The sequence below is a fragment of the Emys orbicularis genome, chromosome 7 (assembly GCF_028017835.1).
Source record: "Emys orbicularis isolate rEmyOrb1 chromosome 7, rEmyOrb1.hap1, whole genome shotgun sequence".
In the NCBI taxonomy this organism is placed as follows: domain Eukaryota; kingdom Metazoa; phylum Chordata; order Testudines; family Emydidae; genus Emys; species Emys orbicularis.
Window position 1 is genome coordinate 63,352,226 of NC_088689.1, and position 24,904 is coordinate 63,377,129.

Here is a 24,904-nt window from a genome sequence, read left to right on the forward strand (position 1 = left end):
TTAATAAAGAATTCTGTTGATGATGTACAAGCAAGAGTAAAATCCTGCTCACTTTTAGCCATTTCGGATTTGCTGGGCACCACATGAAAAATTATAGGTGCCAGGCAGTTGTGATTTGTTCTGCCTTTTGGAGTAAGGAGTAGAAATTACATCGTCTGCTGGGAGACTCATAGACTCTTACCTTACCTTACCTAACATTCTATAACACTCTGCTATTCAACAAGAAAAAGATCTTGGCGTCATCGTGGATAGTTCTCTAAAGATGTCCACGCAGTGTGCAGAGGCGGTCAAAAAAGCAAACAGGATGTTAGGAATCATTAAAAAGGGGATAGAGAATAAGACTGAGAATATATTATTGCCCTTATATAAATCCATGGTACGCCCACATCTCGAATACTGTGTACAGATGTGGTCTCCTCACCTCAAAAAAGATATTCTAGCACTAGAAAAGGTTCAGAAAAGAGCAACTAAAATGATTAAGGGTTTAGAGAGGGTCCCTTATGAGGAAAGATTAAAGAGGCTAGGACTCTTCAGTTTGGAAAAGAGAAGACTAAGGGGGGACATGATAGAGGTATATAAAATCATGAGTGATGTTGAGAAAGTGGATAAGGAAAAGTTATTTACTTATTCCCATAATACAAGAACTAGGGGTCACCAAATGAAATTAATAGGCAGCAGGTTTAAAACAAATAAAAGGAAGTTCTTCTTCACGCAGCGCACAGTCAACTTGTGGAACTCCTTACCTGAGGAGGTTGTGAAGGCTAGGACTATAACAATGTTTAAAAGGGGACTGGATAAATTCATGGTGGCTAAGTCCATAAATGGCTATTAGCCAGGATGGGTAAGAATGGTGTCCCTAGCCTCTGTTCGTCAGAGGATGGAGATGGATGTCAGGAGAGAGATCACTTGATCATTGCCTGTTAGGTTCACTCCCTCTGGGGCACCTGGCATTGGCCACTGTCGGTAGACAGATACTGAGCTAGATGGACCTTTGGTCTGACCCAGTACGGCCTTTCTTATGTTTCTTATGTTTCTTATATACAAATCAGATTAAGAGTACTGTAAATGGAGGAAATGATCGGAAGAAAACTGCACCAGGCTTTCCTTCTAAAATAATGTGTATAGACTATTCTCTCATTATATGTATTAGTGTCTGTTACTATTGTGTGTCTAAGTGTTCTTCTCTTCTCAAATCTTCTGCATCTTTCAGATATCTCTTCCGTAATAGGTCTTTTCTGAGAATCCCTCTGGCTGCTAGGCCTAGGTTCTCATCACTAAGGAGTTTGAGGTTGGCCTGATATAAGGTTGTCCTTCTCAAGCAGCATTGCGCACCTTGTGCTATTTTACATGTTTGGATAATTTCCCTCAAGGAGAATTTGCATGGTAATTGTAATGCTACCATGCAAACTGCTGTCTTAAAGCTTGAGTTTGCAACTGCTTAATTTTCATTACTAATTTGCGTTTCCCTGCGTACAAGTATCAAACTGATATTGTGTATTGGCTTCTCTTGGTTCACCACCTTATTATTTACAATGTTTATTTTCACTGGATATTAAGACTCCCAGCATTTATAAACTGTAAGGCACCTTTCTAGAATATGGTTTGTAAATTGCATATTATATATAGTGGTTTACTTTTATATAATATGGATGTGGAGGTTTATTTCCTACCTATTTCACCATCATAGTATTTATAATTCATGTTTGCCATAACTTTTTTTGTGAAGTCATGTATCTAGAATTGTGTATCTGATATACATTTAGTTCCACCACTGTACATCGCATGGTGTTTAAGGAATGCGTAGGCCGTTTAGAGTATTTTTAGTAGCTTTTTAAACCAGTCTTAATATTCCACTTCAGATACATAGTGCATGTCGCTTTTAAATATTATGCTTCAAGTGCCATTTTGTCAAAATCAATTTTTAACAATTTCCTCTTAAAGGCCGTACATGGAAGAACCACGCCATGTTAAAGTGCAAAAGGGTTCTGAGCCCCTAGGGATTTCCATTGTGAGTGGAGAAAACGGTGGGATATTTGTGTCTAAAGTAACTGGTGGGAGCATTGCCCATCAAGCTGGCCTTGAATATGGTGATCAGTTACTGGAGGTAATTTTGTTTGCTTAACATTTCTACTACTTAGTAAACAAATGCAGTTGTGTGAGTATAAAATTAATGCACAATATCTTGTGAATGAGAACCTGTCTCTCAAAATATAAATGATTCAATAACAGGGATATTCTAGATCATCATACTAAAATAATAATTCTCTAATTCTATAAGAAGTTTCATCACAAATTATTCATCAGTTTTTACTTCACTAAGTGTGTCTTGTATAAAGGATAATGCTGCCTTGAAGGTTGCTGTGTAGAAGGCACAAGTCTGCTGCTGCAGTATTTGTGGAAGATAGATGTACCTGAAGCAAAATCATGGAGCCAGAAAACCAGAAACCTGGTGTTTGAAATTCATAGCTGGATCCAGAGTTTGTGTCTTGAACCCATCGGTACTTAAAATCATTCATCATTAGGGTTGCCAATTTTGGTTGGATGTATTCCTGAAGATTTCATTACATGACATAATCTTTAATTCCTGGAGACTCCAGGCCAATCCAATCATGGTGTAACATGAACTAGCAAATATTCAAACAAAAACCAACTTTAGGTGCTATTTCGCAATCTTTGCAGTACTTCAATAGAATGCTATCTGTCATCCAAAAAGAAAAGCATTTCAGGATTGTCATCAAGTTGTCAAATTTTAAAGTTGCATTGATTCCTCCAAAGGAATAATTAAATAGCAAAAGAAAGATCAATAGTTCTATAGCTGCTCTTTCTCCCCCTTCTTCAGACAACCATCTCGCAGCACTCCCACAGATTGAGAGACTCGTGTTTCAAAAAGCAGTATCAGCAAATCAGGATGCTGCAAGTTCTATAATGATTTTGCCAGTTTTTCTTTGAAAATTGGATGTCTAATGTCTTATATTTATTCATTCTAGTTCAATGGAATAAATCTGAGAAATGCTACAGAGCAGCAGGCTCGACTGATCATTGGACAGCAATGTGACACTATTACTATTCTGGCTCAGTACAACCCACATATGTATCAACTTGGCAATCACTCACGATCGAGGTAAAAGTTAGCTAGACCTTGAAAATGCTATTGTCTGGTCTGTCATTTATCAAGATATTTAAAAAATTCTAAACTGAGATGCTGGACATTCACAGAGGTGAACTGTAGTGTTCTTAAGAGGAAAAAAACAAGTTAATGACACTCTCAATATTTAAGCAGCCACATTCCTTGGTCAGCTTTAGTTGTTACTGTTGTCCTCTGCTTGTAGCAGGCGTGTACTGTGATAAGCTCAGGCCTTGTCTACACTACAGGGAAAAGTCGATCTAAGCTACGCAATTTGAGTTACATGAATAGCGTAACTCAAGTCGATGTAGCTTAGATCTACTTACCGCAGGGTCCACACGATGCTTCCCGTACTCTTCTCGATCCAGTGGAGTACAGGAGTCGATGGGAGAGCGATCTACGGTCAATTTAGTGGGTCTTCACTAGACCCGCTAAATCGACTGACCACCGATGCATCGCTTGCCGCGCGTCAATCCCCCGGTAAATGTAGACAAGCCCTCAGTATAAATGCTAGGTAGGTAACTATACACAGCTGCTGGGAGTGACTCTTGCAGCCTCAGTCAGCAGACTCAGGCTAGCAGGGCTCGGGCTCGCACGCTAAAAATAGCTGTGTAGATGTTGCTATGACATTTGGGGTCAGGCTCTCAAGCCCCACTCCCACCTCTCCCCCACACACACCTTCCGTAGGTATCAGAGCCCAAGATTCAGCCCGATCTGGAATATCTGCATTCCTATTTTTAGTACCCTAGCGTGAGCCCCACAAAATAGCAATAGTGACCCCGACTGTGAGACTCACTCCCAGCAGCTGTGTAGACATACCCACGGAGTCCTGATTTTCAGTTCTTGGCAGGTAAGGAAAGCAGAAACTGATTTGCAAATAGTATTTTGTTTGTAATTTTTAAATGTGCCCTTTAGAGCTTCCATAAGTACCCTCATGTCGCATGTTGAGTTCTACATGTCCATTTACAGTTACCAAAACTGCAAATCGCTTTTGTATATGCAGATAATACATTTCAAGACACTGCAGCAGCCTTTAAGGAGGCCTGGTGAAGGTGCAGCCCTGTCTGATTTGGGATCTATAGCAGCTCTTAGTATTTTTATAAAAACTTTTAAGCGTTTACATGTCAGAGGATTCCCAAAAAAGTATTTGAAAACCAATCCCACTTCAGTTAAACTATTAATAGTCTTTTGAGACATGATCACACTTAAAACTCAACTGTCTCTTTCACTTTCATAATGTTCATTATGACAATGCTTGCATTTCCATGAGGCTATTGGGATTTCTTAAATGATATTCCCAGTATAGACATGAAAAGACATTCCCAGGGCATTTCCAAATAATTTAATTCTGATTATTTATTCAGAAATAGCAATAAAAAGCAAAAATATACTAGTGAGGAGTATAGTTCCCTGTAGAAACCAAGGACCTAACTGGGAGGTCTGCACAGAGAAGTCTTTCAGAGCAGAACCCAAAGACATTAGTTATAACGCTAATGCAAGTTTGCCTAGAAAGAAATTTAGAAGGCTTATACTGATTGCACTATTTTGGGATTTCTCAGTTGATTTCAACTTGATTATAGCCCAGATTGAGATTCCAGGGAAACCTAGGGTTACCATATTTTGAGTGTCCAAAAAGAGGACACTCCACGGGGCCCCGGCCCCGCCCCCAGCCCCGCCCCCGCCCCAACTCCACCCCTTCCCCAAAGTCCCCGCCCCAACTCCGCCCCCTCCCCTGCTTCCCGCGAACATTTGATTCGCGGGAAGCCTGAAGGAGGCAGCAGGTAAGCTGGGGTGGGGGTGGGGGGAGGAGGCGCGGCCCAGTCTGGCCCCCTCCGGCGGCCGGCTCGGGCCCTGGGGTTCCGGCCCTGGGCCAGCCCCCGGCCGAGCACCGCCGGCCCCCAGCCCAGCACTGCCGGCCCCAGCCCGCGGCCCAGCGCGGCCCCGGCCCGGGCCCCGGCCCAGCACCCCCGGCCCAGCACCGCCGGCGCCCGGCCCGGCCCCGGGCCAGCCCCCGGCCCAGCACCGCTGGCCCCGGCCCGGCCCCCGGCCCAGCACCCAGCGGCGCCGGATTTTCCCGGACATGTTCGGCTTTTTGGGATTTCCCCCCGGACGGGGATTTGAGTCCCAAAAAGCCGGACGTGTCCGGGAAAATCCGGACGTATGGTAACCCTAGGGAAACCAGTATCTGAATGATTAATGTTCCTTGATGTCTGAAGTTAGTTTTGGTATTTGTTGAACTGTTAACATTTATCAATGTGTTTTACACCCTCTCTTGCTCTCTGTTTAGTTCTCGCTTAGAACCAGTGAGCAATCATTCCACTCCTCAAGGCAGTGGAGCTGCAACCCCTGACAATCATTCCATAATAGATACTGTGAGTGAACAGGATGAAGGAACAATGACACCTCCATCCAAACAAACCACACCTACAACTAGTCCCAGGAATTCCATGAGGTAAATAGTCTGACCACGTCATTTTCTGGTTTCCAAAAGTGCGGGGAGGACAAGACATAAAATGAAACGTGCTTCCTGGAGTGCACTGACATTTTTCAATAGACAGGAGCCTTGAGATAAAACAATTTTCTTGTTTCTTGCAGACCTATTTGAGAAGCACTTCAAATACAAATGTAGCAACAAGATTAGTTTAATTGAGAACAATATAGGAAGCATGAAGTTGAAGTTACGCTGTAGAGATGTAATAAGGAGGCAAATAGACTGCTTTTGTTCAGATGACTAGTTGCACTTGAACTGTAAATGAGAGCAGCTAATACACTGTTTTCAAATTGCTATCAAAAGGGTCGCTGTGGACACAAACAAGAGGACCCCTGAACCAAGAAATGTTGTCATTAAAAAATCCCAAGTGGAGCTTGGAATCCAGATTTGTGGTGGAAACCTGCATGGAATATTTGTGTCTGATGTAGAAGATGACAGCCCAGCAAAAGGACCTGATGGACTAGTAACGGGAGACATGATACTTGAGGTAAACTGTGAAGATACAAAATATAGAAGACATATTCCCTTCTAACGTTTCAAATTTTTAAAAAAGCATGTACTTGAGAGCATGCCTGATGGCAGTCCAACAAATTGGTTGTTGCTACTAGATTCCTTACAGCAGAGCACTTTCTAGCAGGTTTGATAGCTACATGCAGTTGCCCATAGGAACTACATTGTTCTCTTTTAGGTTTCTGTCCTAAAGTATTCTTTTCTGCACTTCATGTTAGGCCTTGCTTCCGCTAAGGGCACTCAGCAAAAGTTCCCCCCACTAAGACCAGTTCATTTCCACCAGTGTTAGTAACCCTGGAAAACCTAGTGCAAATGGACAGCCCTCTCAAACGTTAACAATGTCTAAGTGATGGTATGAGAACTCTGAGTCTGTCTGAAACAATAGCTCTGAGATCTGTGAATTGTCCCCATCATTTCAATGGTGTGTTAAGACTTAAGTCTCATAGGCATTTAAAGGGGGGGGGGGAGGAATAGCTCAGTGGTTTGAGCATTGGCCTCCTAAACCCCAGGGTTGTGAGTTCAATCCTTGAGGGTGCCATTTAGGGAACTGGGGTAAAAATCTGTCTGGGGATTGCCCCTGCTTTGAGCAGGGGGTTGGACTAGATGACCTCCTGAGGTCCCTTCCAACCCTGATAGTCTATGATTCTATGAAATGCCAACAGGAACTATTTCACAGGTGATCATTTTAGCAGAAATGTGCTTATTTTCCATTGTTGGTTGGAGTGGCAACTGGGTCAGGGTGTTGTGGGGCAACTAGTTGTTGGGAAATGTGAAATGACCATTATTAGAAATTAACCTCTTTTTCAGCGACAGTTTACCTAGTGTAGACATGGTAAACTGCTTTGAGCCACAGTTAGCAAAGTTTCATCTGTCTGCAGTGGGGGTTTGCAGTGGTACAGCCACACAGATGGCTGTAATTAGGACAAACCCTCAGTACAGAGAAGACCTCAGACTGCTCTCAGAGGAGAATCATCCACTTCCCAGAACGAAAACTGTCCCGTGACCTACACTGCACTTACTCCTTGTCAGTACAAAAATCTGCAGCACACTGCAAGAGTAACAACTGCAGCAGCATACAAAAAATTGGATTAGTATGAAAACCCTAAATTGCCCAAAGAACTCTGTGCTGATTGGAACAGACTGTTGAGGAGGGGAAGGAGTACCCCATGATTCTGGGGTCCCTCCCCATAGCTTGGGCCTAATATACCACTGAGAGCGCAGGGCCTTGGTTATAACTCTCACAATTAAATAGTTGGCAATCACTGGCAGTACACGGAGGCTTATCTTTGCTAAAGACAGGGAGTTTAGAGTACAAACCACACATAAGCCTGAAGTACCAGTGTTGGTGTACATGTACTAGGAGTTGAGAATTACTGTTCTAGAGGGTAGTAGGCTCTAGATGGGAAATCTTGAGCCCAGACTCTGTAGATGGGATACAACAGCCCTTATGAACCGCAGGCCCTCTCCTCGTTTCGGGGGGGAGGGGGGGAAGAGTGTGAGGGAAGCAAGAAGAAGGGATGATCCGTGTAACAGAGAAGGTTGGTCGTGCCCTTGTGACCTTGGGCAACCCGTTAATCTTTCTGTGCCTTGTTTTTCCATCTGTGATATGGGGATATTTCCCTACCAGACAGGGGTGTTGGGAGGATAAATACATTGTTTGTGAGCTGCCCAGATACTACTGTGATGGAATCCATGTGAGTACTTTGGGAGATGTTCCCATTGTACCCGCTTACTCCTGGATACTCGTCCACATGTAGGAGGTGTGCATTAATCCGTTAATCTTTCTGTGCCTTGTTTTTAAGTTTTACACCTTGATTCAGACCACTTGATCTGCCTAGGAATCCTAAAATAAAAATCATGGACTGAACAGAAACACTGGATGTATGGTTTATTAAAACAATCTGTACCCCACTAACCTCCTCTTTTTGTCCTCTGACTGCAGAGGTGTTAACGCCACTCAACCTTGAATAGTATCTTATAATATGTGCTCACTACTTATGCTAACAATCTGTTCCACCCTGCATTTTGCTGTGACTCTGGGAGTACCTTTCCCAGACCTGAAGAAGAGCTCTGTGTGGCTTGAAAGCTTCTCTCTCTCACCAGCTGAAGTTGGTGCAATAAAAGAGATTACAGCCATGTCTACAAGATTATGTATGTACGCATACAGCCAGCGCATTGTGGGATGGCTCCTGAAAGCCATAACAGTTGACATAAGCAACGTACTGTCTACACTGACACTGCTTTGACCAAAGTACATCGACCATGACTCTGTGCTGCTCGGGGAGGTGGTGTTACAATCAGCGTAAAGATGCGTTGACGGCGGGAGCCAAATTGAAGCGACGACGTTTCCATACCTAACACTGTAGTGTAGATCAGGCCTACCTCACCCACCTGGTCTCTCTAGGAATCCTAAATAAGATCTCCTTGGAATCTTGTGATTTTCTGCTTTTGTGTCCGGAACAGCTAAGGGAATATGGTGGCTTTTTCCCTTTTTGTGTATATCCACTGCGTTTTCTTCAGGGATTTTTAAAAAATTCTACTCTCTGTCTCAGTACTGGATATTTTAACTGGTGCCTACACTAGCTTGTATCGTGCTGTGGTGAGTTTTCCTTTTACACACGTACCTGCCATTGGGAGAACCAAACTCCCACTTCACATGCTTCCTCAGGCTCCACTCTAATCCTACAATCTATTAAGACACAACATCAGCTCTGAGACCTCATGAGTTTTGGGTTTTTCTGTATTTTACAGTATGGATCTGTTGATATGCGAAATAAAACAGCTGAGGAAGCCTACCTTGAAATGCTGAAGCCAGGAGAAAATATAAGAGTAAAGACTCAGTACAGAATAGAAGAATTCAACAAGATTAAAGAGTTACCTGGAGATGGATTCTATATCAGGTATTAACATGTCCATTAAATAGCTTAGTGTCTTGACTATTTTGCCAGCAAGAATCACATGTAGCTGCAAATAATTTAAAAGTAAAGGACCATACAAAGCTGCTAGAATAGTATGCTGACCATTGTATGCAAGGGGTCAGAGAGGCAGCAAATCAGTCTTTCGGCTTATGTTGGAAATTCAAAGCACAATGCCCTATCTCAGCTAGCCCTTGATTCTTTGCAATTGCTGAAAGTGTGCAACCTATATCCCAAGTGTAACTGCCTACTTCAGTGTGGGTACATGGGCATTTGGAATGTTAGAGACCAACTCCAGTAGAGAGTCATTTATTTTCCTCACTATCTACACGACTTGCTTCACTTGAGATGGTGGAGCTTCATTTATAGAGTCTATTTATGTCTCTCTTTGCAGAGCACTTTATGATCGGCTGGCAGAGGTGGAGCAGGATTTAAACTTTAAGAAGGATGACATTTTGTATGTTGATGATACTCTACCACAGGGGAACTTTGGTTGCTGGATGGCTTGGCAGCTGGATGAGAATGCTCAAAAGCTTGAGAGAGGACAGATTCCCAGCAAATATATGTAAGTGACCTCAGTGACAAATTGCTTCTTAAAGTTCCTGAATGATGAGCTATAAACAAAAAAGAACCGGGTTTGAGTCTTCAAAGCTGTGTGATTCCTGTGAGGTATTAGTTTCCTAGAAGTGTTATTTTAGGGGTGGCATGTTTTAATAACATCTAATTAAATAAGATGTTATGTCAAGTCATTTTTAGTGCTGCTAATAGTAACCTCCTAAAAGTGGAAAGGACACACAGTACTGTGCTGCAAAAGAAGGTTCAGACAGTAACCTAAGTGACTTTACACAGAAATATCATCTAAACTGGGGGTGTCAAACTCATTTTTAGACAGAGCCACTCGCTTTTGAATTATGATCTGTGTAAATTGAGGACTGTGTACCCAAAACAATCCACTATTACCAAAGGGAAATATTCACCAAGATCAGGGGCAGAATATGATCCTTATTCAGCCATTAAATTTTTAGCTGCTTAGTGCAGTCACATTCAGTATCACTCAGCAGGCAAATAGTCTCACCTTTTAAGATCACTGCTATTTCTGCCCTTCCTTTCTCTCCTTTCATCATAAGAACTTGTAAGCAATTTTTGACAATAGAAGCTATGCTAATGCATAGGATAGCTGTTACGTTTTGAAAGCACAGTATAGACATAATTATCCTCACACTGTTCCTGTGAGATAATTAAGAAGGAATTGACCCCATTTTGCAGACAGAAAGATATCTACTGTGTGTACAGTAAGTTTGCTTCCATTTTAAATACAACTGCATGATAGTAATTTTGTGTTGGAATGTTAAACAAAACTAGTCACTTAGTTTGCAGAAACAATAATGGCAGTACAATGTGCCTCATCTTATAACCAAAAGTGTGATACCTTCCATTCTGTCTATGTAGGGGGAGATTGACTTTCACTGGGAATTAGGGGCCTAATTACCTTTAAAAATCTCCCCCAAAATTCTCAGCCAGAATTTGTCAAGCTCTTTCTAGCGCTATTATATTTACCCACATTCTAGTGTCCCTGAAGAAAGGCCCAGAAAATCAGACTCAAGATATATAATACATGGGATATATTCTTCCAATGTTGATCAATAGTAGTTTCAGGTTATGGATATTCTGTTGATGCTGCTTGAGATCATTTGGCAATTGCCCTAGACAAGTTTTCCTTAGTGATGATACATTTTTCTTTTCTTTTGTGAAGAATGGCTCTTAAAATCCCTACGTGTTTGTGCTAACCTGAATACAATTATTCAATCCGTTTCACTGTAGGATGGACCAGGAGTTCTATAGGAGACACAGTATGTCTGAGGCTAAAGATGAAAACAGCTCCACTAAGACTTTGTCAGCAGCAGCTCGAAGATCATTCTTTAGAAGAAAACATAAACACAAGCGTAGTGGTTCCAAAGATGGAAAAGATTTACTGGCTCTTGATACAATCAGTACAGACTCCATTCCTTTCTTGGATGGCAAGTGCCTTTGTTATATTTAGTTTTCTTAAGGCTATGAAAAAACACCTGAGAGAAGTGTGGTTTTCTGATTGATCTGCATATAAACACTGGAGATTTATCTGTGTCCTATGACACTCATTGTCCTCAGGCACCAAACATAGGCATTAAATAACAAGCCAGATCATCATCTCAAATTAGTGCTTGTAGTTTCTTAATTTAAAAAGGAAAAAGTCCATCCCCTGATGTATGAATATTAAAATTTAACCTTTTGAGCGGGGTTGGCAAAAAAAAAAGCCTTTTGACATTTATGCCACCAGCATGGTTTAAATCCTTTAATTCCATCTTCTCATAACAGGACTACAGGCCCTTTGTCCATTGCCAAAGATTTATGTTCAAACCTTTTGTAATTAGTTGTGTGCCCTTTATTTATCTGAACGATACTGCAAAAAAAATTTTTAATTGTGCATAAGTGACTTTTTTGTTACTCTTTTTAGATTCTGTGAGTCTGGCTTATCAGCGTGTGCAGAAGGTGGATTGTACCTCTCCCAGGCCCGTACTCATTCTAGGACCATTACCTGATGCTGTGAAAGACATGCTAGTCAAAGAATCTCCTGGAAAATTTTGCAGATGTCCCCTTGGTAAGTGTACAAGTAATGAGAGCAATTTTGTGTGTTTTGCCATGTAATGTTTGTTTGTACTAGTAGAAATAACACAATCATCTGGCCTAACAACTGGATTAAAGGGTAGCACAAAGATTCGAGGAGGGGGAAGAAAAAGCAGGACTGTGAAATTCTATCCTGTAAATCTTGTTCTGTAGTTAAGAAATATAAATGAACGAAGTATCAATTTTTGTTCTCTGAAACAGAAGTGATGAAAGCTTCCCAACAAGCCATCGAACGCGGAGTGAAAGACTGTTTGTTTATAGATTACAAACGAAGGAGTGGACATTTTGATGTGACAACAGTAGCTTCAATAAAGGAGATAACAGAGAAGGTGATTGGCTCTTTATGGTATCTTCTCTTGCTCTCCAGTTCACTGTAAAATTTACAGATAATTATTATATACTGTATTTCCTGAAAAAAATTGTACTAGTGCTGATATTGTTCTGTTTCAAAAGATTACCAAAGAATTGTTCCCAGGGCATTTTCTTCTTGAGGAAAAACAAGGTAATTTAATATAAGTGCAGTTACCTTGTTTCATCGTGTCGCTATTTAAAGACTCTTTTATAATCCTAGGTATAGAGAAACTGGTTGTTAGTGATTCTTTAAGTCATCTTAATATTAGTTAAAAAAAGAAATTCTGTGCATTGCATAGTTTGAATTAACTTTTTATTTTTAAAAATATTTGTAAATACTTTGTTTCTTGACACTGCTCAGATTGCATAAAATTTGCCAGTGGATAAACACTGCAAGAAAGAAACCGCTAAACCGACTTTAACAGAATTAAAATGTGTTCTGTCAAACCAGATATATACTCTTACTGCTTAAGGAGTAGAGCTGCATATTTGGTCTAGTTAGGAGATATGAAAGACTATTTATTTGTTCTTAAAGACAAAAATGAATGAATACCTAAATCCTTTATCACAGTAGGTTGGAGATTAATTGATTCTCAAATATCCTCAAATAAATGCCTGTTCTATTAATAGATTTTTTTTGTACTCTAAATGGGGTTTATTGTTTTATGTATTTTTGTCATCTTAAGGATTGATAAATCCTTTACATACAATGCACTTTGTAGTTACTGCCGCAACATATTTTATGTGTAAAAGGTGTTGAAAATATGCTCAATGGCCTGTCATATAAATGTAAAGCAGAAATTTCATTGAGTTACTGGGGTTTCACTGGGGGATTAATAGGATCCTTGTAAGTTTGCTTATGCTTTCTACCCAAATATTTGTTTTTAGGATTGTCATTGTCTATTGGACATTGCTCCTCATGCCATTGAACGGCTCCACAGTGTTCATATCTACCCTATTGTCATCTTCATTCGATACAAAAACGCTAAGCAAATCAAGTAAGTGAGGAATATAGCTTACGGCCACTTGTTTTGTTATACAATAATAGTTTGTATAGTCTGTGTCATTGTAGTATCTCAGAAAACCTTTATAAATGTGAATCAATTAAGTCTTGCAACTCTCTTGTGAGGTAGGTAGACTTATCACCATGCAACAGAGGGATAAAATGAAGGGACTTCGGTAACTTACCATGTTTTGATATAAAGCATATTAAGTAGTGCTGTTGATGAATCACAGTTAACTCATGTGATTAACTCCAAAAATTAATTGTGATTTAAAAAATTAATTGTGATTAATCGCACTGTTAAACAATAGAATACTAATTTCCATTTATTAAATATTTTTGGATGGTTTTTCTACACTTTCAAATATATTGATTTCAGTTACAACACAGAATACGAAGTGTACCATGCTCACTTTATATTATTATTTTTATTACAAATATTTGCACTGTAAAATAAGAAATAGTATTTTTCAGTTCACCACATACAAGTACTGTAGTGCAATCTCTTTATCGCAAAAGTGCAACTTACAAATGTAGATTTTTTTGTTGTTACATAACTGCATTCAAAAACAAAGCACTGTAAAACTTTAGAGCCTACAAGTCTACTCAGTCCTACTTCTTGTTCTGCCAATCGCTCAGAGAAATGAGTTTGTTTACATTTACGGGCGATAATGCTGCCCGCTTCTTGATTATAATGTCACCTGAAAGTGAGAACAGGCTTTCGCATGGCACTTTTGTAGCTGGCATTGCAAGGTATTTACATGGCAGATATGCTAAGTGTTTGTATGCCCCTTCATGCTTCGGCCACCATTCCAGAGGACATGCTGATGATTCTCGTTAAAAAAAAAAAAAATGCATTAATTAAATTTATGACTGAACTCCTTGGGGGAGAATGGTATGTTTCCTGGTGTTTTACCTGCATTCTGCCATATATTTCATGTTATAGAAGTCTCAGATGATGACTCAGCACATGTTCATTTTAAGAACACTTTCACTGCAGATTTGACAAAATGCAAAGAAGGTACCAGTGTGAAATTTCTAAAGATAGCTACAGCACTCGACCCAACGTTTAAGAATCTGAAGTGCCTTCCAAAATTTGTGGAGCATGCTTTCAGAAGTCTTAAAAGCGCAACACTCTGATGCAGAAACTACAGAACCCAAACCACCAAAAAGGAAAATCAACCTTCTGCTGGTGGCATCTGACTCGGGTGATGAAAATGAACATGCGTCGGTCCTCACTGCTTTGGATCGTTACCTAGCAGAACCTGTCATCAGCATGGACATGTGTCCTCTGGAATGGTGGTTGAAGCATGAAGGGACATATGAATCTTTAGCGTATTTGGCACATAAATATCTTGCAACACCGGCTATAACAGTGCCATGCGAACGCCTGTTCTCACTTTCAGGTGACATTGTAAACAAGAAGCAGGCAGCATTATCTCCTGCAAATGTAATCAAACTTGTTTGTCTGAGCAATTGGCTGTACAATAAGTAGGACTGAGTGGACTTTCTAGTTTTACATTGTTTTATTGTTGAATGCAATTATTTTTGGTACATAATTTATTGTTGAATGCAATTATTTTTGGTACATAATTCTACATTTCTAAGTTCAACTTTCATGATAAAGAGATTGCATTACAGTACTTGTATTAGGTGAAGTGAAAAATACTATTTCTTTGTTTTTTTACAATGCAAATATTTGTAATCAAAAATAAATATAAAGTGAGCACTGTACACTTCATATTCTGTGTAGTAATTGAAACCAAAATATTTGAAAATGTAGAAAATTTTCAAAAATATTTAAATAGTTTTCTATTATTGTTTAACAACGTGATTAATTGTGATTAAACACAATTAATTTTTTAATTGCATGATTAATCACGATTAATTTTTTTAATTGCTTGACAGCCCTAATATTAAGTTATTTGTCTTCAAGTAAACAGTGCTTAGATGCTAATGAAGGCCCAAACATGAATTTTGAAGCGCATCTATTTAAATAAAAAGCCACCACCTCTTTTAAATATAACCAGAAAATGAATCAGATGTAGTAAAACTCTGTAAAGCTGTACTAGCAATTGGCCAGATTTTAAAAATATAAAGAAACTGCTGCTGTTGAACTCTCTCTTGAAAAGTTGGCCAATAGCTCTTACAGCTACTGTTTTAGAAAACCAAGTTAAATATAATAATATTGTGAAAGATTGAACTGTTGACACAGGAAGTCATGATTTCTCAGTGCTCATCAAAATTAGGTGTATTAGCACATTTCCATTGGGAGTACCAGTCCTGGGCATCAAAAGTTTAATAGTAGGATTTTCAAAAGCACCTGAGTGATTTAACAGAGGTCTCATTAATTTTCAGAGGGATCTGTGCTCCTAGATCAATTAGATGCTTTTGAAAACCACCCTAATAACTAGGACAGTGTTTACAATAACACCAACACTGGCCTAGCTTGCTGTATTAGCTCAGCATTGCAAAGGCAAGCTATCTCCCACTTTTATCTGCTTTTTACCATTTCAAACAGAAACTCGCCTTTACTCACTAATACCTAGGAGAGCCTCTGTTTGTTAGGGCTCTGTACCTACCTAGCCCAGTTGCTACAGTATCCTAAGTGTAGGATGATCTGAGACATCTGAAAATATCCTTTAAAACTGGAAAAGTTGGAGGGTTTTTTTCTTTGCTTTCACTGAGTGAATTTTTGCTAATGTTATGCTGTGTTTCCTATTACAGCAATTCATATGCCTTGGCTATCACTTAAACCTTATATTACTGGTAATATTACACTGAATCTCCAGATGGCGCTCTCTGTATGCCTGAAAATTAATCTGAGGCTTGGACATTAGATGAATTACATACAGTTATGGTAGAGTCTGTTGAAAGAATAACTGTTAAGCAAATGTTTTATTTCTTTTCTTACAGAGAGCAGAAAGACCCAATCTTTCTGAGGGACAAAGTTACACAAAAACATTCCAAAGAACAATTTGAGACAGCTCAAAAAATAGAACAGGAATATAGCAAGTACTTCACAGGTTAGTATTTACCGTAATCATCATTTCAGTAAGAATACAGTAGCAGGTCGTTCCACTTAAACTATGTTTCAAAAGAGCCTTTAGTACATAGCAGGTTTTTTGTGTTTTTTCTCTCCCTTGGTTCCGGTCATGTTTGTGCTCTGATTCTTTTTAAAGAGAGAATATATATATATAATATATATATATATATATATTAAGTCACAGGTGCTTAGTCTATAACAGGGGTGGGCAAACTTTTTGGCCTGAGGGCCGCATCGGGTTTCAGAAATTGTATGGAGGGCTGGTTAGGGGAGGCTGTGCCTCCCCAAACAGCCAGGCATGGCCCAGTCCCCGCCCCCTATCTGACCCTCCCCCCCGCTTCTCGCCCCCTGACCTCCCCCCCGAGACCCCTGCCCATCCACTCCTCCTGCTCTCTGTTCCCTGACCACCTCTGGACCCCCCCGCCCCTAACTGCCCCCCACCGCCCCATCCAACCCCCCCTCTTCTTCCTGATTGCCCCTCTGGGACCCCTGCCCCATCCACACACACACACACACCCCCGCTCCCTGACCACCCCCAGAACCCCCGCCCTGACTGCCCCCCACCGCCCCATCCAACCCCTCCTCTCCTTCCTGATCCTCCCCCCTCCCCCCCCCGGGACCCCTGCCCCATCCAACCATCCCTTCTCCCTGATCGCCCCTGGAACCCACGCCCCCATTCAACCCCCCTGTTCCCTGCCCTCTGACCGCCCCCACCCCTATCCACACCCCCAGCCCCTGACCATCCCCCGAACTCCCCTGCCCTCTATCCAACCCCACTCCCTGCCCCCTTACCGCGCTGCCTGGAGCACTGGTGGCTGGCAGCGCTACAGCCGCACCGCCCGGCTGGAGCCAGCCACGCACCGCGCAGCACAGAGCACCGGGTTAGGCCAGGTTCTGCAGCTGTGCTGCCCCAGGAACTTGCAGCCCCGGTGCCCAGAGCATTGCACCCGTGGCGCAGTGAGCTGAGGCTGCGGGGGAGGGGCCGGGGGCTAGCCTCCCGGGGCAGGTGCTCAGGGGCCGGGCAAAACAATCCCGCAGGCCGTAGTTTGCCCACCTCTGGTCTATAACATGGAGTTTGTTTGGTTTTAGTATTTAGAGTATCTTCTATATACTATAATGACCTCTCAAAATGACCCACAGTGGCACAAATGACCCAGTATTGGGAGCATTATGGTGAAACTACATGAAGTGTAAGTGTTATCGATGGGAATGATGTGACTGTTGTCATAACATTACAACATGCATTGATTTTTTTATTCCTGCTATAGTATGATGTATTGGCCCAGTTCCCGCCCCCTATCTGACCCTCCCCCCTGCTTCTCGCCCCCTGACCCCACCACCCCCCAGACCTCTGCCCCATCCACTCCTCCTGCTCTCTGTCCCCTGACCACCTCTGGACCCCCCACCCCTAACTGCCCCCCGCTGCCCCCTCTTCCTTACTGACTGCCCCCCACAGACCCTTACCCCATCCAACCACCTCTTCTCCCTGACTGCCCCCAGATCCCCCGCCCCTAACTGCCCCCCACCGCTGCTCCCCACCGCCCTAATGTAAGAAAGCTATAATGGGATTTAATGGCTTTGGGATAATACATATTGATATGACATGTTACAGTGGGGTTTAAGAAGGTGGGTACACTGTCGTTGGAATGGAACCATTATACATAATCATATCCGAGGTCTGTTTTAATGGCATAGTTCATAATATGAGCCCCTGAACATATGAGGAATGTTTTCTAACATATTTTACCCGAGACAGTGCTGCAGTACTTAAAGGATACTTCAGCTCGTTTCAGTGCACCAAACTCTTCTGCATAAACTCATAAGTCAGGCTGAAATCTCAGTACCATAGAAGCGAATGGCCCCAACATTACACAAAAGCATGAAGTGCTTATAATAATAATAATAATTCCTAGCCTTTATGTAGAGCTGTAGTCCTTAATGTTTCTTTTAATTTAGAAGAAATTCTACTGCGATTTTTTTTACAGAAGTGGCTTTACATACACACACACACAATATACAGTATCTTTAGGGACGGGTCTGTCTCTCCATAAGAAGGTATTACTATTGCATGTTGAGAAAAGTCACAAATAATTAACAATGACAGTTTTCCAGCTTATTACATAAGAGAAGTACTCCATTTTCAAAGAAGTGACCATGAACCTTGTAAATGTGCACATAACTAAACACATGCTATCCTCTGCTCCTTGTGTGTGGGTGTTGCACCCACTTGTTGCATATTTTCTTAATTGAGGCCCAATCCTGTAACAAACCATGTGTGACCAGAGACTCATTGCATGATGAGGGGCCTTAAAATGTAAGTTCTTTGAGGCATGGACTTGTACGGTGCCTAGCAGTTTGGGTGCCCCAATTTGATGCTCCTGGATGCTACTGAGACAGAACCAAAACAGCTGTGTTAAAACTGAATTATACTTTTGACATACTAAAAATTCCGAAGCTAAGATTCAGTGCTTAACTGACATGGCAGTGTTCTGAGAAAAGTGTTTAGTTTAAGCATAGAGCGATATGTAATCTTGCACACAATAGCTTCTTCTCCCTGGTGTGAATACCTAGAGGTCTGAACCCTGGGGCTGCTTCAGTAACCAACTTTTTTTGGCTAATAGCCCATTCAGGCCATCTTTAGTTCAGAGACTGCACACTTGGTTTGATCTGTATTGCGTTTTAAATGCCCTTTTGCCATGTACAGACCTGTCATTTTTTGAGTCAGTGCATTCTACTTCCAAATTCTCATGGTGTTGGTACGGCACAGTGTGCTGCGTCAATTAGAATACATTTTTGTTTAAGTGGTATTCAATTCTAAGTTCAGAAGAGGAAAAAATGTCTGCCTCTTGCTATTTTTTCCTATTACTCTAGACTAGCGTTAGCTGTGGTCACAGAGGCTTTTTCAGGCACAACTATTAAGACATGCAAGTCACTCTTTAATGTTTTAAAGCTCCCATGGCCTGCTCTCCCTTGTCTACACTGATTCCCCCCCCACACACACACACACACATACACACACTACTGATGTTGCAGCTGAACAATTGCTAGAGCAAGGACCAGCAGGCAGGACATTAAGAATAATGTCAATACAGGAAAGGCCCAAGCTTTGGGATGATTATTATTATTATGGTTAAGTCCCATTTCCTGTTCCTTACTGCCTGCTCTAGTTATTTTGCATGGCTTGAGAGTCCTGGGCAAAGTTTATTTTAGTGGGTAGCACCATGATGCAAAACTCTGGCTGTTAGTTCTTGAGACTGAGCTCTCCAGGACGGATTTCTCAACAAGAAGGCCCTTGCCTTTTGAACATGTTCTGCTTGGCATTCCGCCCTTGCTGAGTCTGGCATGCCTACGAACACTATGCATGGTGTATTTATGGCTATTTGCTTCTCCTCTTCCCCCCCCCCCCACCCCAAAAAACCCCCAAACAAACAACCCAACATAGTTCTCTCAATTTGCTTCTCCTCTCTCCCCCCCCCCCCCAAAACAAACAAACAAACAACCCAACTTAGTTCTCTCAATAAGTTTGTGGTGGCAGCAACGGTGGTTTTATTTAGCTCAGCCCTATACAATTAATTTTAAATATTTGTAAACAGCACCTAGTTGCTACAGCTATAGTTTCTATTACTATATAAATATTAAACCTTGAACACCCCTTGCTCAACAGTGTGGGTTTATTATTATATAACGGGGTTCTGGCCAGCTTTAGGGGTAATGAACAAATTCTGCTACCTGCCTCTGAAAATAGCAAGCAAAGGACTCAGTAACAAAACAGTTGTCTTAGTTGATTATAGCCAGGGCTCTGACTGCCTTCCTTTGTCATTTTAAGGGTTAGCAGGAGCGTCTGCATATTAAATACTTAACCTCTCTGCTCTGTTTATCATTGTTATTGTTTTACCCACATTCATGTATCTGCCAGTTATCCAAGTGGTTAATTTATGCACGGTCTGTTGATAAATACTATGTAGGAAAATACCTGGCTAAGAATTGCTTTTTCCAGTGCCTGATGTGTGTGATTGAGGTGTTCTTTATTTTTGTAGGTATTGTCCAGGGAGGAGCCCTTTCAAGCATTTGCACTCAGATTATGACAACTGTTGATCAAGAACAAAATAAAGTCCTGTGGATTCCAGCTGGCCCGCTATAGATATTTGCTGTGAAACTCTTCTACGGATGTAACTAACAGTTGGCTTTTCTTTTTGTCCAATGGACACTGTCCATTTTTATCTCTATAGAGATATAAATGATTGATTTATGAAGGGGATTGATACACTGAACAAAAAAACATCCACAAGGTGTGCTGGAAGAGAGAGATCAGAAGAACTTGTATTTTATGGTGTGCTTTTATACAAAACAGAATGGGATATAACGTAGGTGTACTTTTTCATAAGAGATTAATTTAGTGATGCTGCGAAACAAAAACCCTTTAGAATGACAAGTTTACAAAAACCTTTTCCAAGTATTTGGTTGTTGATGTTTACTTGAATGTCTTTTTTTTTTTTTTTAAGTTTGTTTCCTTTCCCCCAAATGAGGCATATCTCCAAAATGGAGTGACGTTTTTACATATGAATGAAATGGTTGTGGGCAGTGTGCTTCTACCTTGCAATTCTAACCATTTCCGAGCACACTGTTGACATGACTACCGGGTAATCACATGGGTTTTGTGAACGGTACATTTTGGGAGTGAGCTCAGAAGGAAGTGCACTCCTCTACAGGGCAGACCACTGTTGATAAAATACAAACGCTTGTCTGTCAAAGATACTGTTTTTCGTTTTTATGCATGGATCGAATATTTAAACATCATAATATATCTGATCAATCTAAACTTAATGTGTGTTGAGAAATATTTTTTGGTTGTTGGGCCTGGATTAAGTAGAGATGGGGAGAGTCAATAGCTAGGCCTAGCATGCTGTGTTTGTCACTTTTAGAGACTGTAAATATTGAAAGCTTATGTTGGTGCAATTTTGCAGGGTAATTCTTAAGCATTGTACTTCAGTGTGTAGCATTCACATAGATTTTTATTTAATATAAGAACAGTCACAGTTTTAGGGCTTTGATTAAAAGCCTTTAGGGAGGTACCATAATTGTTAGTGTTGTCACTGTCAACAAATAAGCAATCGTTTAGTTTTGGTTACAAGACTTATGTACCCATTGTACCAAACTCCATTGTATCAGTTCCCTTTTTGTTTTTGCACTTCTGAGTCTGTGTTCCTAACACAAAGTTCGTTTTTGTCTCTTTTTAACTGTATGTCATGTTTGTAGATACTGTACTTCAGTTGTGCTTTTGAAGTAGAACTGTTTCTCGGTGACTGTTCCTAACATTTCATTATGTAGCAAGAAGTATTTTGTAGTTTTACCCAACATTGTGTAGTTTTGCTTTTATTTGCAGTTTTTTTAATTAAAAAAGGGATTCTTCTTGTACAGTTCTTCAAAGAAAAATTTGGTCCTAAATTTTAACTTCTGTTTTCCAGATACTGTTTTATAGTTCAAAGTACTTTAAAAAAAATAAATATAGGAAATGTATTGATGAATTACTGGTAAAAATACTTTACATGTTGACGGACAGCAGTTATATTTTTTTTAAGTTGAGATCAGAGTTGGACTCTAATGGTACAATTGAAACAGACAGGTACAGTTCTGACTTGGATTTTCTGTACTAAAAATAAAAGTCACTTTGTATAAAAAAAAAGTAAAGAAACTGATTACTGTGTTAAATGACAGTCAATTTCTAGAACTTGACTTGTGCATAAGAACTATTTATATATTGTATATTCTCACTTTTTACTTGAGACATATGGAGCCAATTTTAGTTCTTGTACTCATAACATTTGCACATATAAAATCTTCATTCTGTAGACTGAAATTGACATGTGGGCTCTGTACACACAGGTTTTCTCCACAAAATAGATTCTGCAGGCATAATTTGTACACTTACCTCCAATTCCCTGGGTTTTCAGGGTGTTGGCAGAATTCAGACTTGTCAATAGATGTTTCAAGGATACATTCCTTTCTGAAGCGCCTGCCAATTGAGATAACTGATGAAAAACTGTCCCTTACCTATATTTTTATAAGTAAAACATTAATATCCATTAATCTAACCAAGTTTTATGTTCTGCAGTAGGCCATCACATGTCTACCAAACTGGTGATCCATTACCCAAGCCTGCACAGGATCCGTGTCCCTTCCTACTTGAAGAAAGGAAATTTTGGGTTGGCACATATACATATTCTTCAGCATAGTGAGTGTCCCAGTTCATACAGTGGTAGTTTTTCAGAAGTGTATAGCAAGGACAGCAAAACCATTTGGACTAATGTAAACAAAATTAACAACTATGAACAACATGCTTCAGTCATCTGGGAACCAGACTAACACCATCCTCCTAGCAACACCCTCATGCAAGACTTGGAATTCAACTACTAGGTATGTTGTGAAGAAATCCATGGAGAACAGGGATTAAGTAGTGTGGCCTGAGTGCAGAAGAAAATCTTCTTGCCTTGTGCATCCAACACATAAAACTTTGTACCTTAAAGCCAAGTGATAGGACACACAGTGAACTTGATCAGCTGAATGAATGCCTTGGTTTTGGCTAGGTCTATTTTTAGCATTGTGCAGGCATCCATGGCTTGGGACAGATCTATAGTGCAATTTTGTGAGACTTCTAGGTAATGCAGTTGACTTGAGGAATGAATTCTGGGTTAGTCCAAAAAAGCACTTTATCGGCATGAAAAATTCAGTACTGGTTCTGTCTGGACAGAACTTTTAATTGCACTACAGATCAAGCTAACATTACTGCTATCAAGGCTACTTGCCAGAGAGGGAAGTGTGAAAGGATGGCACATGAGACAGTTCAACATCAGGTGGGGCCCATCATGCAACTCTGTACCCCAGCTTTTACATTATAGCCAGACACAGTCTACTCTTCTCACTGATTTATCTGGAAGCTAAAAGGGTAGAGATTATCATATCTGAATATTCCTACATCAGTAGTCACTTAATTTCTAAATGGCAGGCAGCCAACTTTAGCCTCCCATGGTCATACTGCATGAGGGGTAAGGCAGTTCCTATCTGCATCCCTATACTTTGAATACCTAATTATTGCTCTTAGTTAGAATACAGGAATTTTATAGTTAATAGGACTTTTTTTTCCTCAGTATCAAGCAGGGAATTGTGTATGTGAGAAATAAGTGAACTGTTGTGGGTCAGTAGAGCGCACTATCCCTGTGCTCTGACTGTCGGGAGGCTGAATTGGAAATCTTTGTCAGATGCTATTCTCCGCTTTTGGGCTTAATTTGAGACGGTCTTAGTGCCAGACACAACACCTCAAGGCTAGATTTGCCAATAATTCCAGAAGAAATAATTTTGGCCCAGTGTTTACATAATGCACATAGGCCTGTTCTAAAAACTGCAGTAGTTAGAAAGCGAGTTCTGAAAATCTTATGCCTGAGTGCACAGCTGTATGCCTGCAGTCAGACATACTGCACAGTAGTTTACCTAGTGACCTTTTCAAAATATTACCATATTTCAGACAGTTTTCTTAGCCGTTAGTAGGATGTCTTTCTCAAATGGAGTCCACTAGCATGGAGTGTGCAAACATTCCTTTTTGCCTTATCTGGTCATTTTTACTGTTGCTTCATCAAGTTCTGGAAATAACCCTATGATGCATGAAATGAACATGAATATTTTTGTATGATTTTTTTTTTTTTTTTTTTAAGTAAGATGTGCAGCCTCTCTGCCCTCAAATAGTTCGTAAAAATGGGGTTTTGAGTTTTCGGCATCGTGCTCTTCATACATAACACTAAGAAAAGCAATTTTTATTTTTAAGAGAAGTGATTATTGTACCTTCCCCAACTTACCGTTTTGAATTTGAGACATTCTACACTAGAATTGAGAGGGAATTGTACTAAAGTGAATATTCCAAAAAAGTGTTTAAACTTTCACCCAGATTCCAAACCGCAGGTTGATTTGGCATCGTTCACACCCCTTTGTTACTATGCCATTTGTGAACAAGTTTTTGACTGAGCTAATGTTTTGGGTAAGAACTTTTCTTCATACAAGTGTGCCTATCCGCCTGGAGTCAGGAGATTGTTGCATGTGTGAGCACTAGTATTTACTATTCATTCTGTGTTAAAAGTTCCACCCTACCAGAGCACAGAAGTAATCCCAGGTGATATAGACGATAACCAATCACATTCCATCAACACAGTGACTAGTCAAGTCAAATTGTCTATCCCATCTCGCAAATAGTTACAAATAACACGTTCACAGAAACTGGGATCAGTTTGTCATGATTCATACATCAAAAAAAAGGGGTCTAAATTCCCCATTAACACTTCGACCAGCCCTTATTATAATTTACAATATAGTCAAGCATGATCTTTTTGATGCAGGTGCATATGGGAAAAAATATATACATGGTCTAATTCTCCTTAAATAACATCTCTAAAGTTTTTCCTAGAAAGATTATGGATAATTAATTTACACCATTACAAGTCTGGGTTGTGTGGACATGGAATTCCTAGGATCCAAATATGCTCTGCCTATACCAGAGTCAGACCAGTATATCTACCATTTGCCATTGGGTGCAGTTCCTGCAGATGCCAATTTTACTTGTTAAATGTTTGCAGAACATGATGTTTTCTTGTATTAACTCTATACCCAAGTAATTTTACAGTGTATGGTATTTTCTTCTCTTGTGATGTGATGCATATAGATCCAGCTGTCATAGGTTATATCTTCCCCTTCTGAGTAAAGACACTTGGACAAGACTTTACCACTAAGCATCTGTTCTGCTGCAGTTCCCCCTAGA

The 24,904-nt window shown here is 40.5% G+C and overlaps 1 protein-coding gene across 1 annotated transcript in view; it reads left to right on the forward strand.

Annotated features, from left to right (window-relative positions):
* Positions 1–20,245, forward strand: part of DLG5 (discs large MAGUK scaffold protein 5) — a 207,015-nt gene extending 186,770 nt beyond the window's left edge. Inside the window, exons 21-32 of the mRNA XM_065408068.1 lie at positions 1,942–2,104; positions 2,988–3,121; positions 5,412–5,576; positions 5,919–6,102; positions 8,877–9,025; positions 9,435–9,605; positions 10,862–11,058; positions 11,535–11,678; positions 11,906–12,033; positions 12,944–13,053; positions 15,975–16,084; positions 20,142–20,245. Of these exons, the coding sequence (XP_065264140.1) occupies positions 1,942–2,104; positions 2,988–3,121; positions 5,412–5,576; positions 5,919–6,102; positions 8,877–9,025; positions 9,435–9,605; positions 10,862–11,058; positions 11,535–11,678; positions 11,906–12,033; positions 12,944–13,053; positions 15,975–16,084; positions 20,142–20,245 (1,759 nt within the window). The remainder of the gene's footprint in view (positions 1–1,941; positions 2,105–2,987; positions 3,122–5,411; positions 5,577–5,918; positions 6,103–8,876; positions 9,026–9,434; positions 9,606–10,861; positions 11,059–11,534; positions 11,679–11,905; positions 12,034–12,943; positions 13,054–15,974; positions 16,085–20,141) is intronic.
* The last annotated feature ends 4,659 nt before the right edge of the window (positions 20,246–24,904 follow it).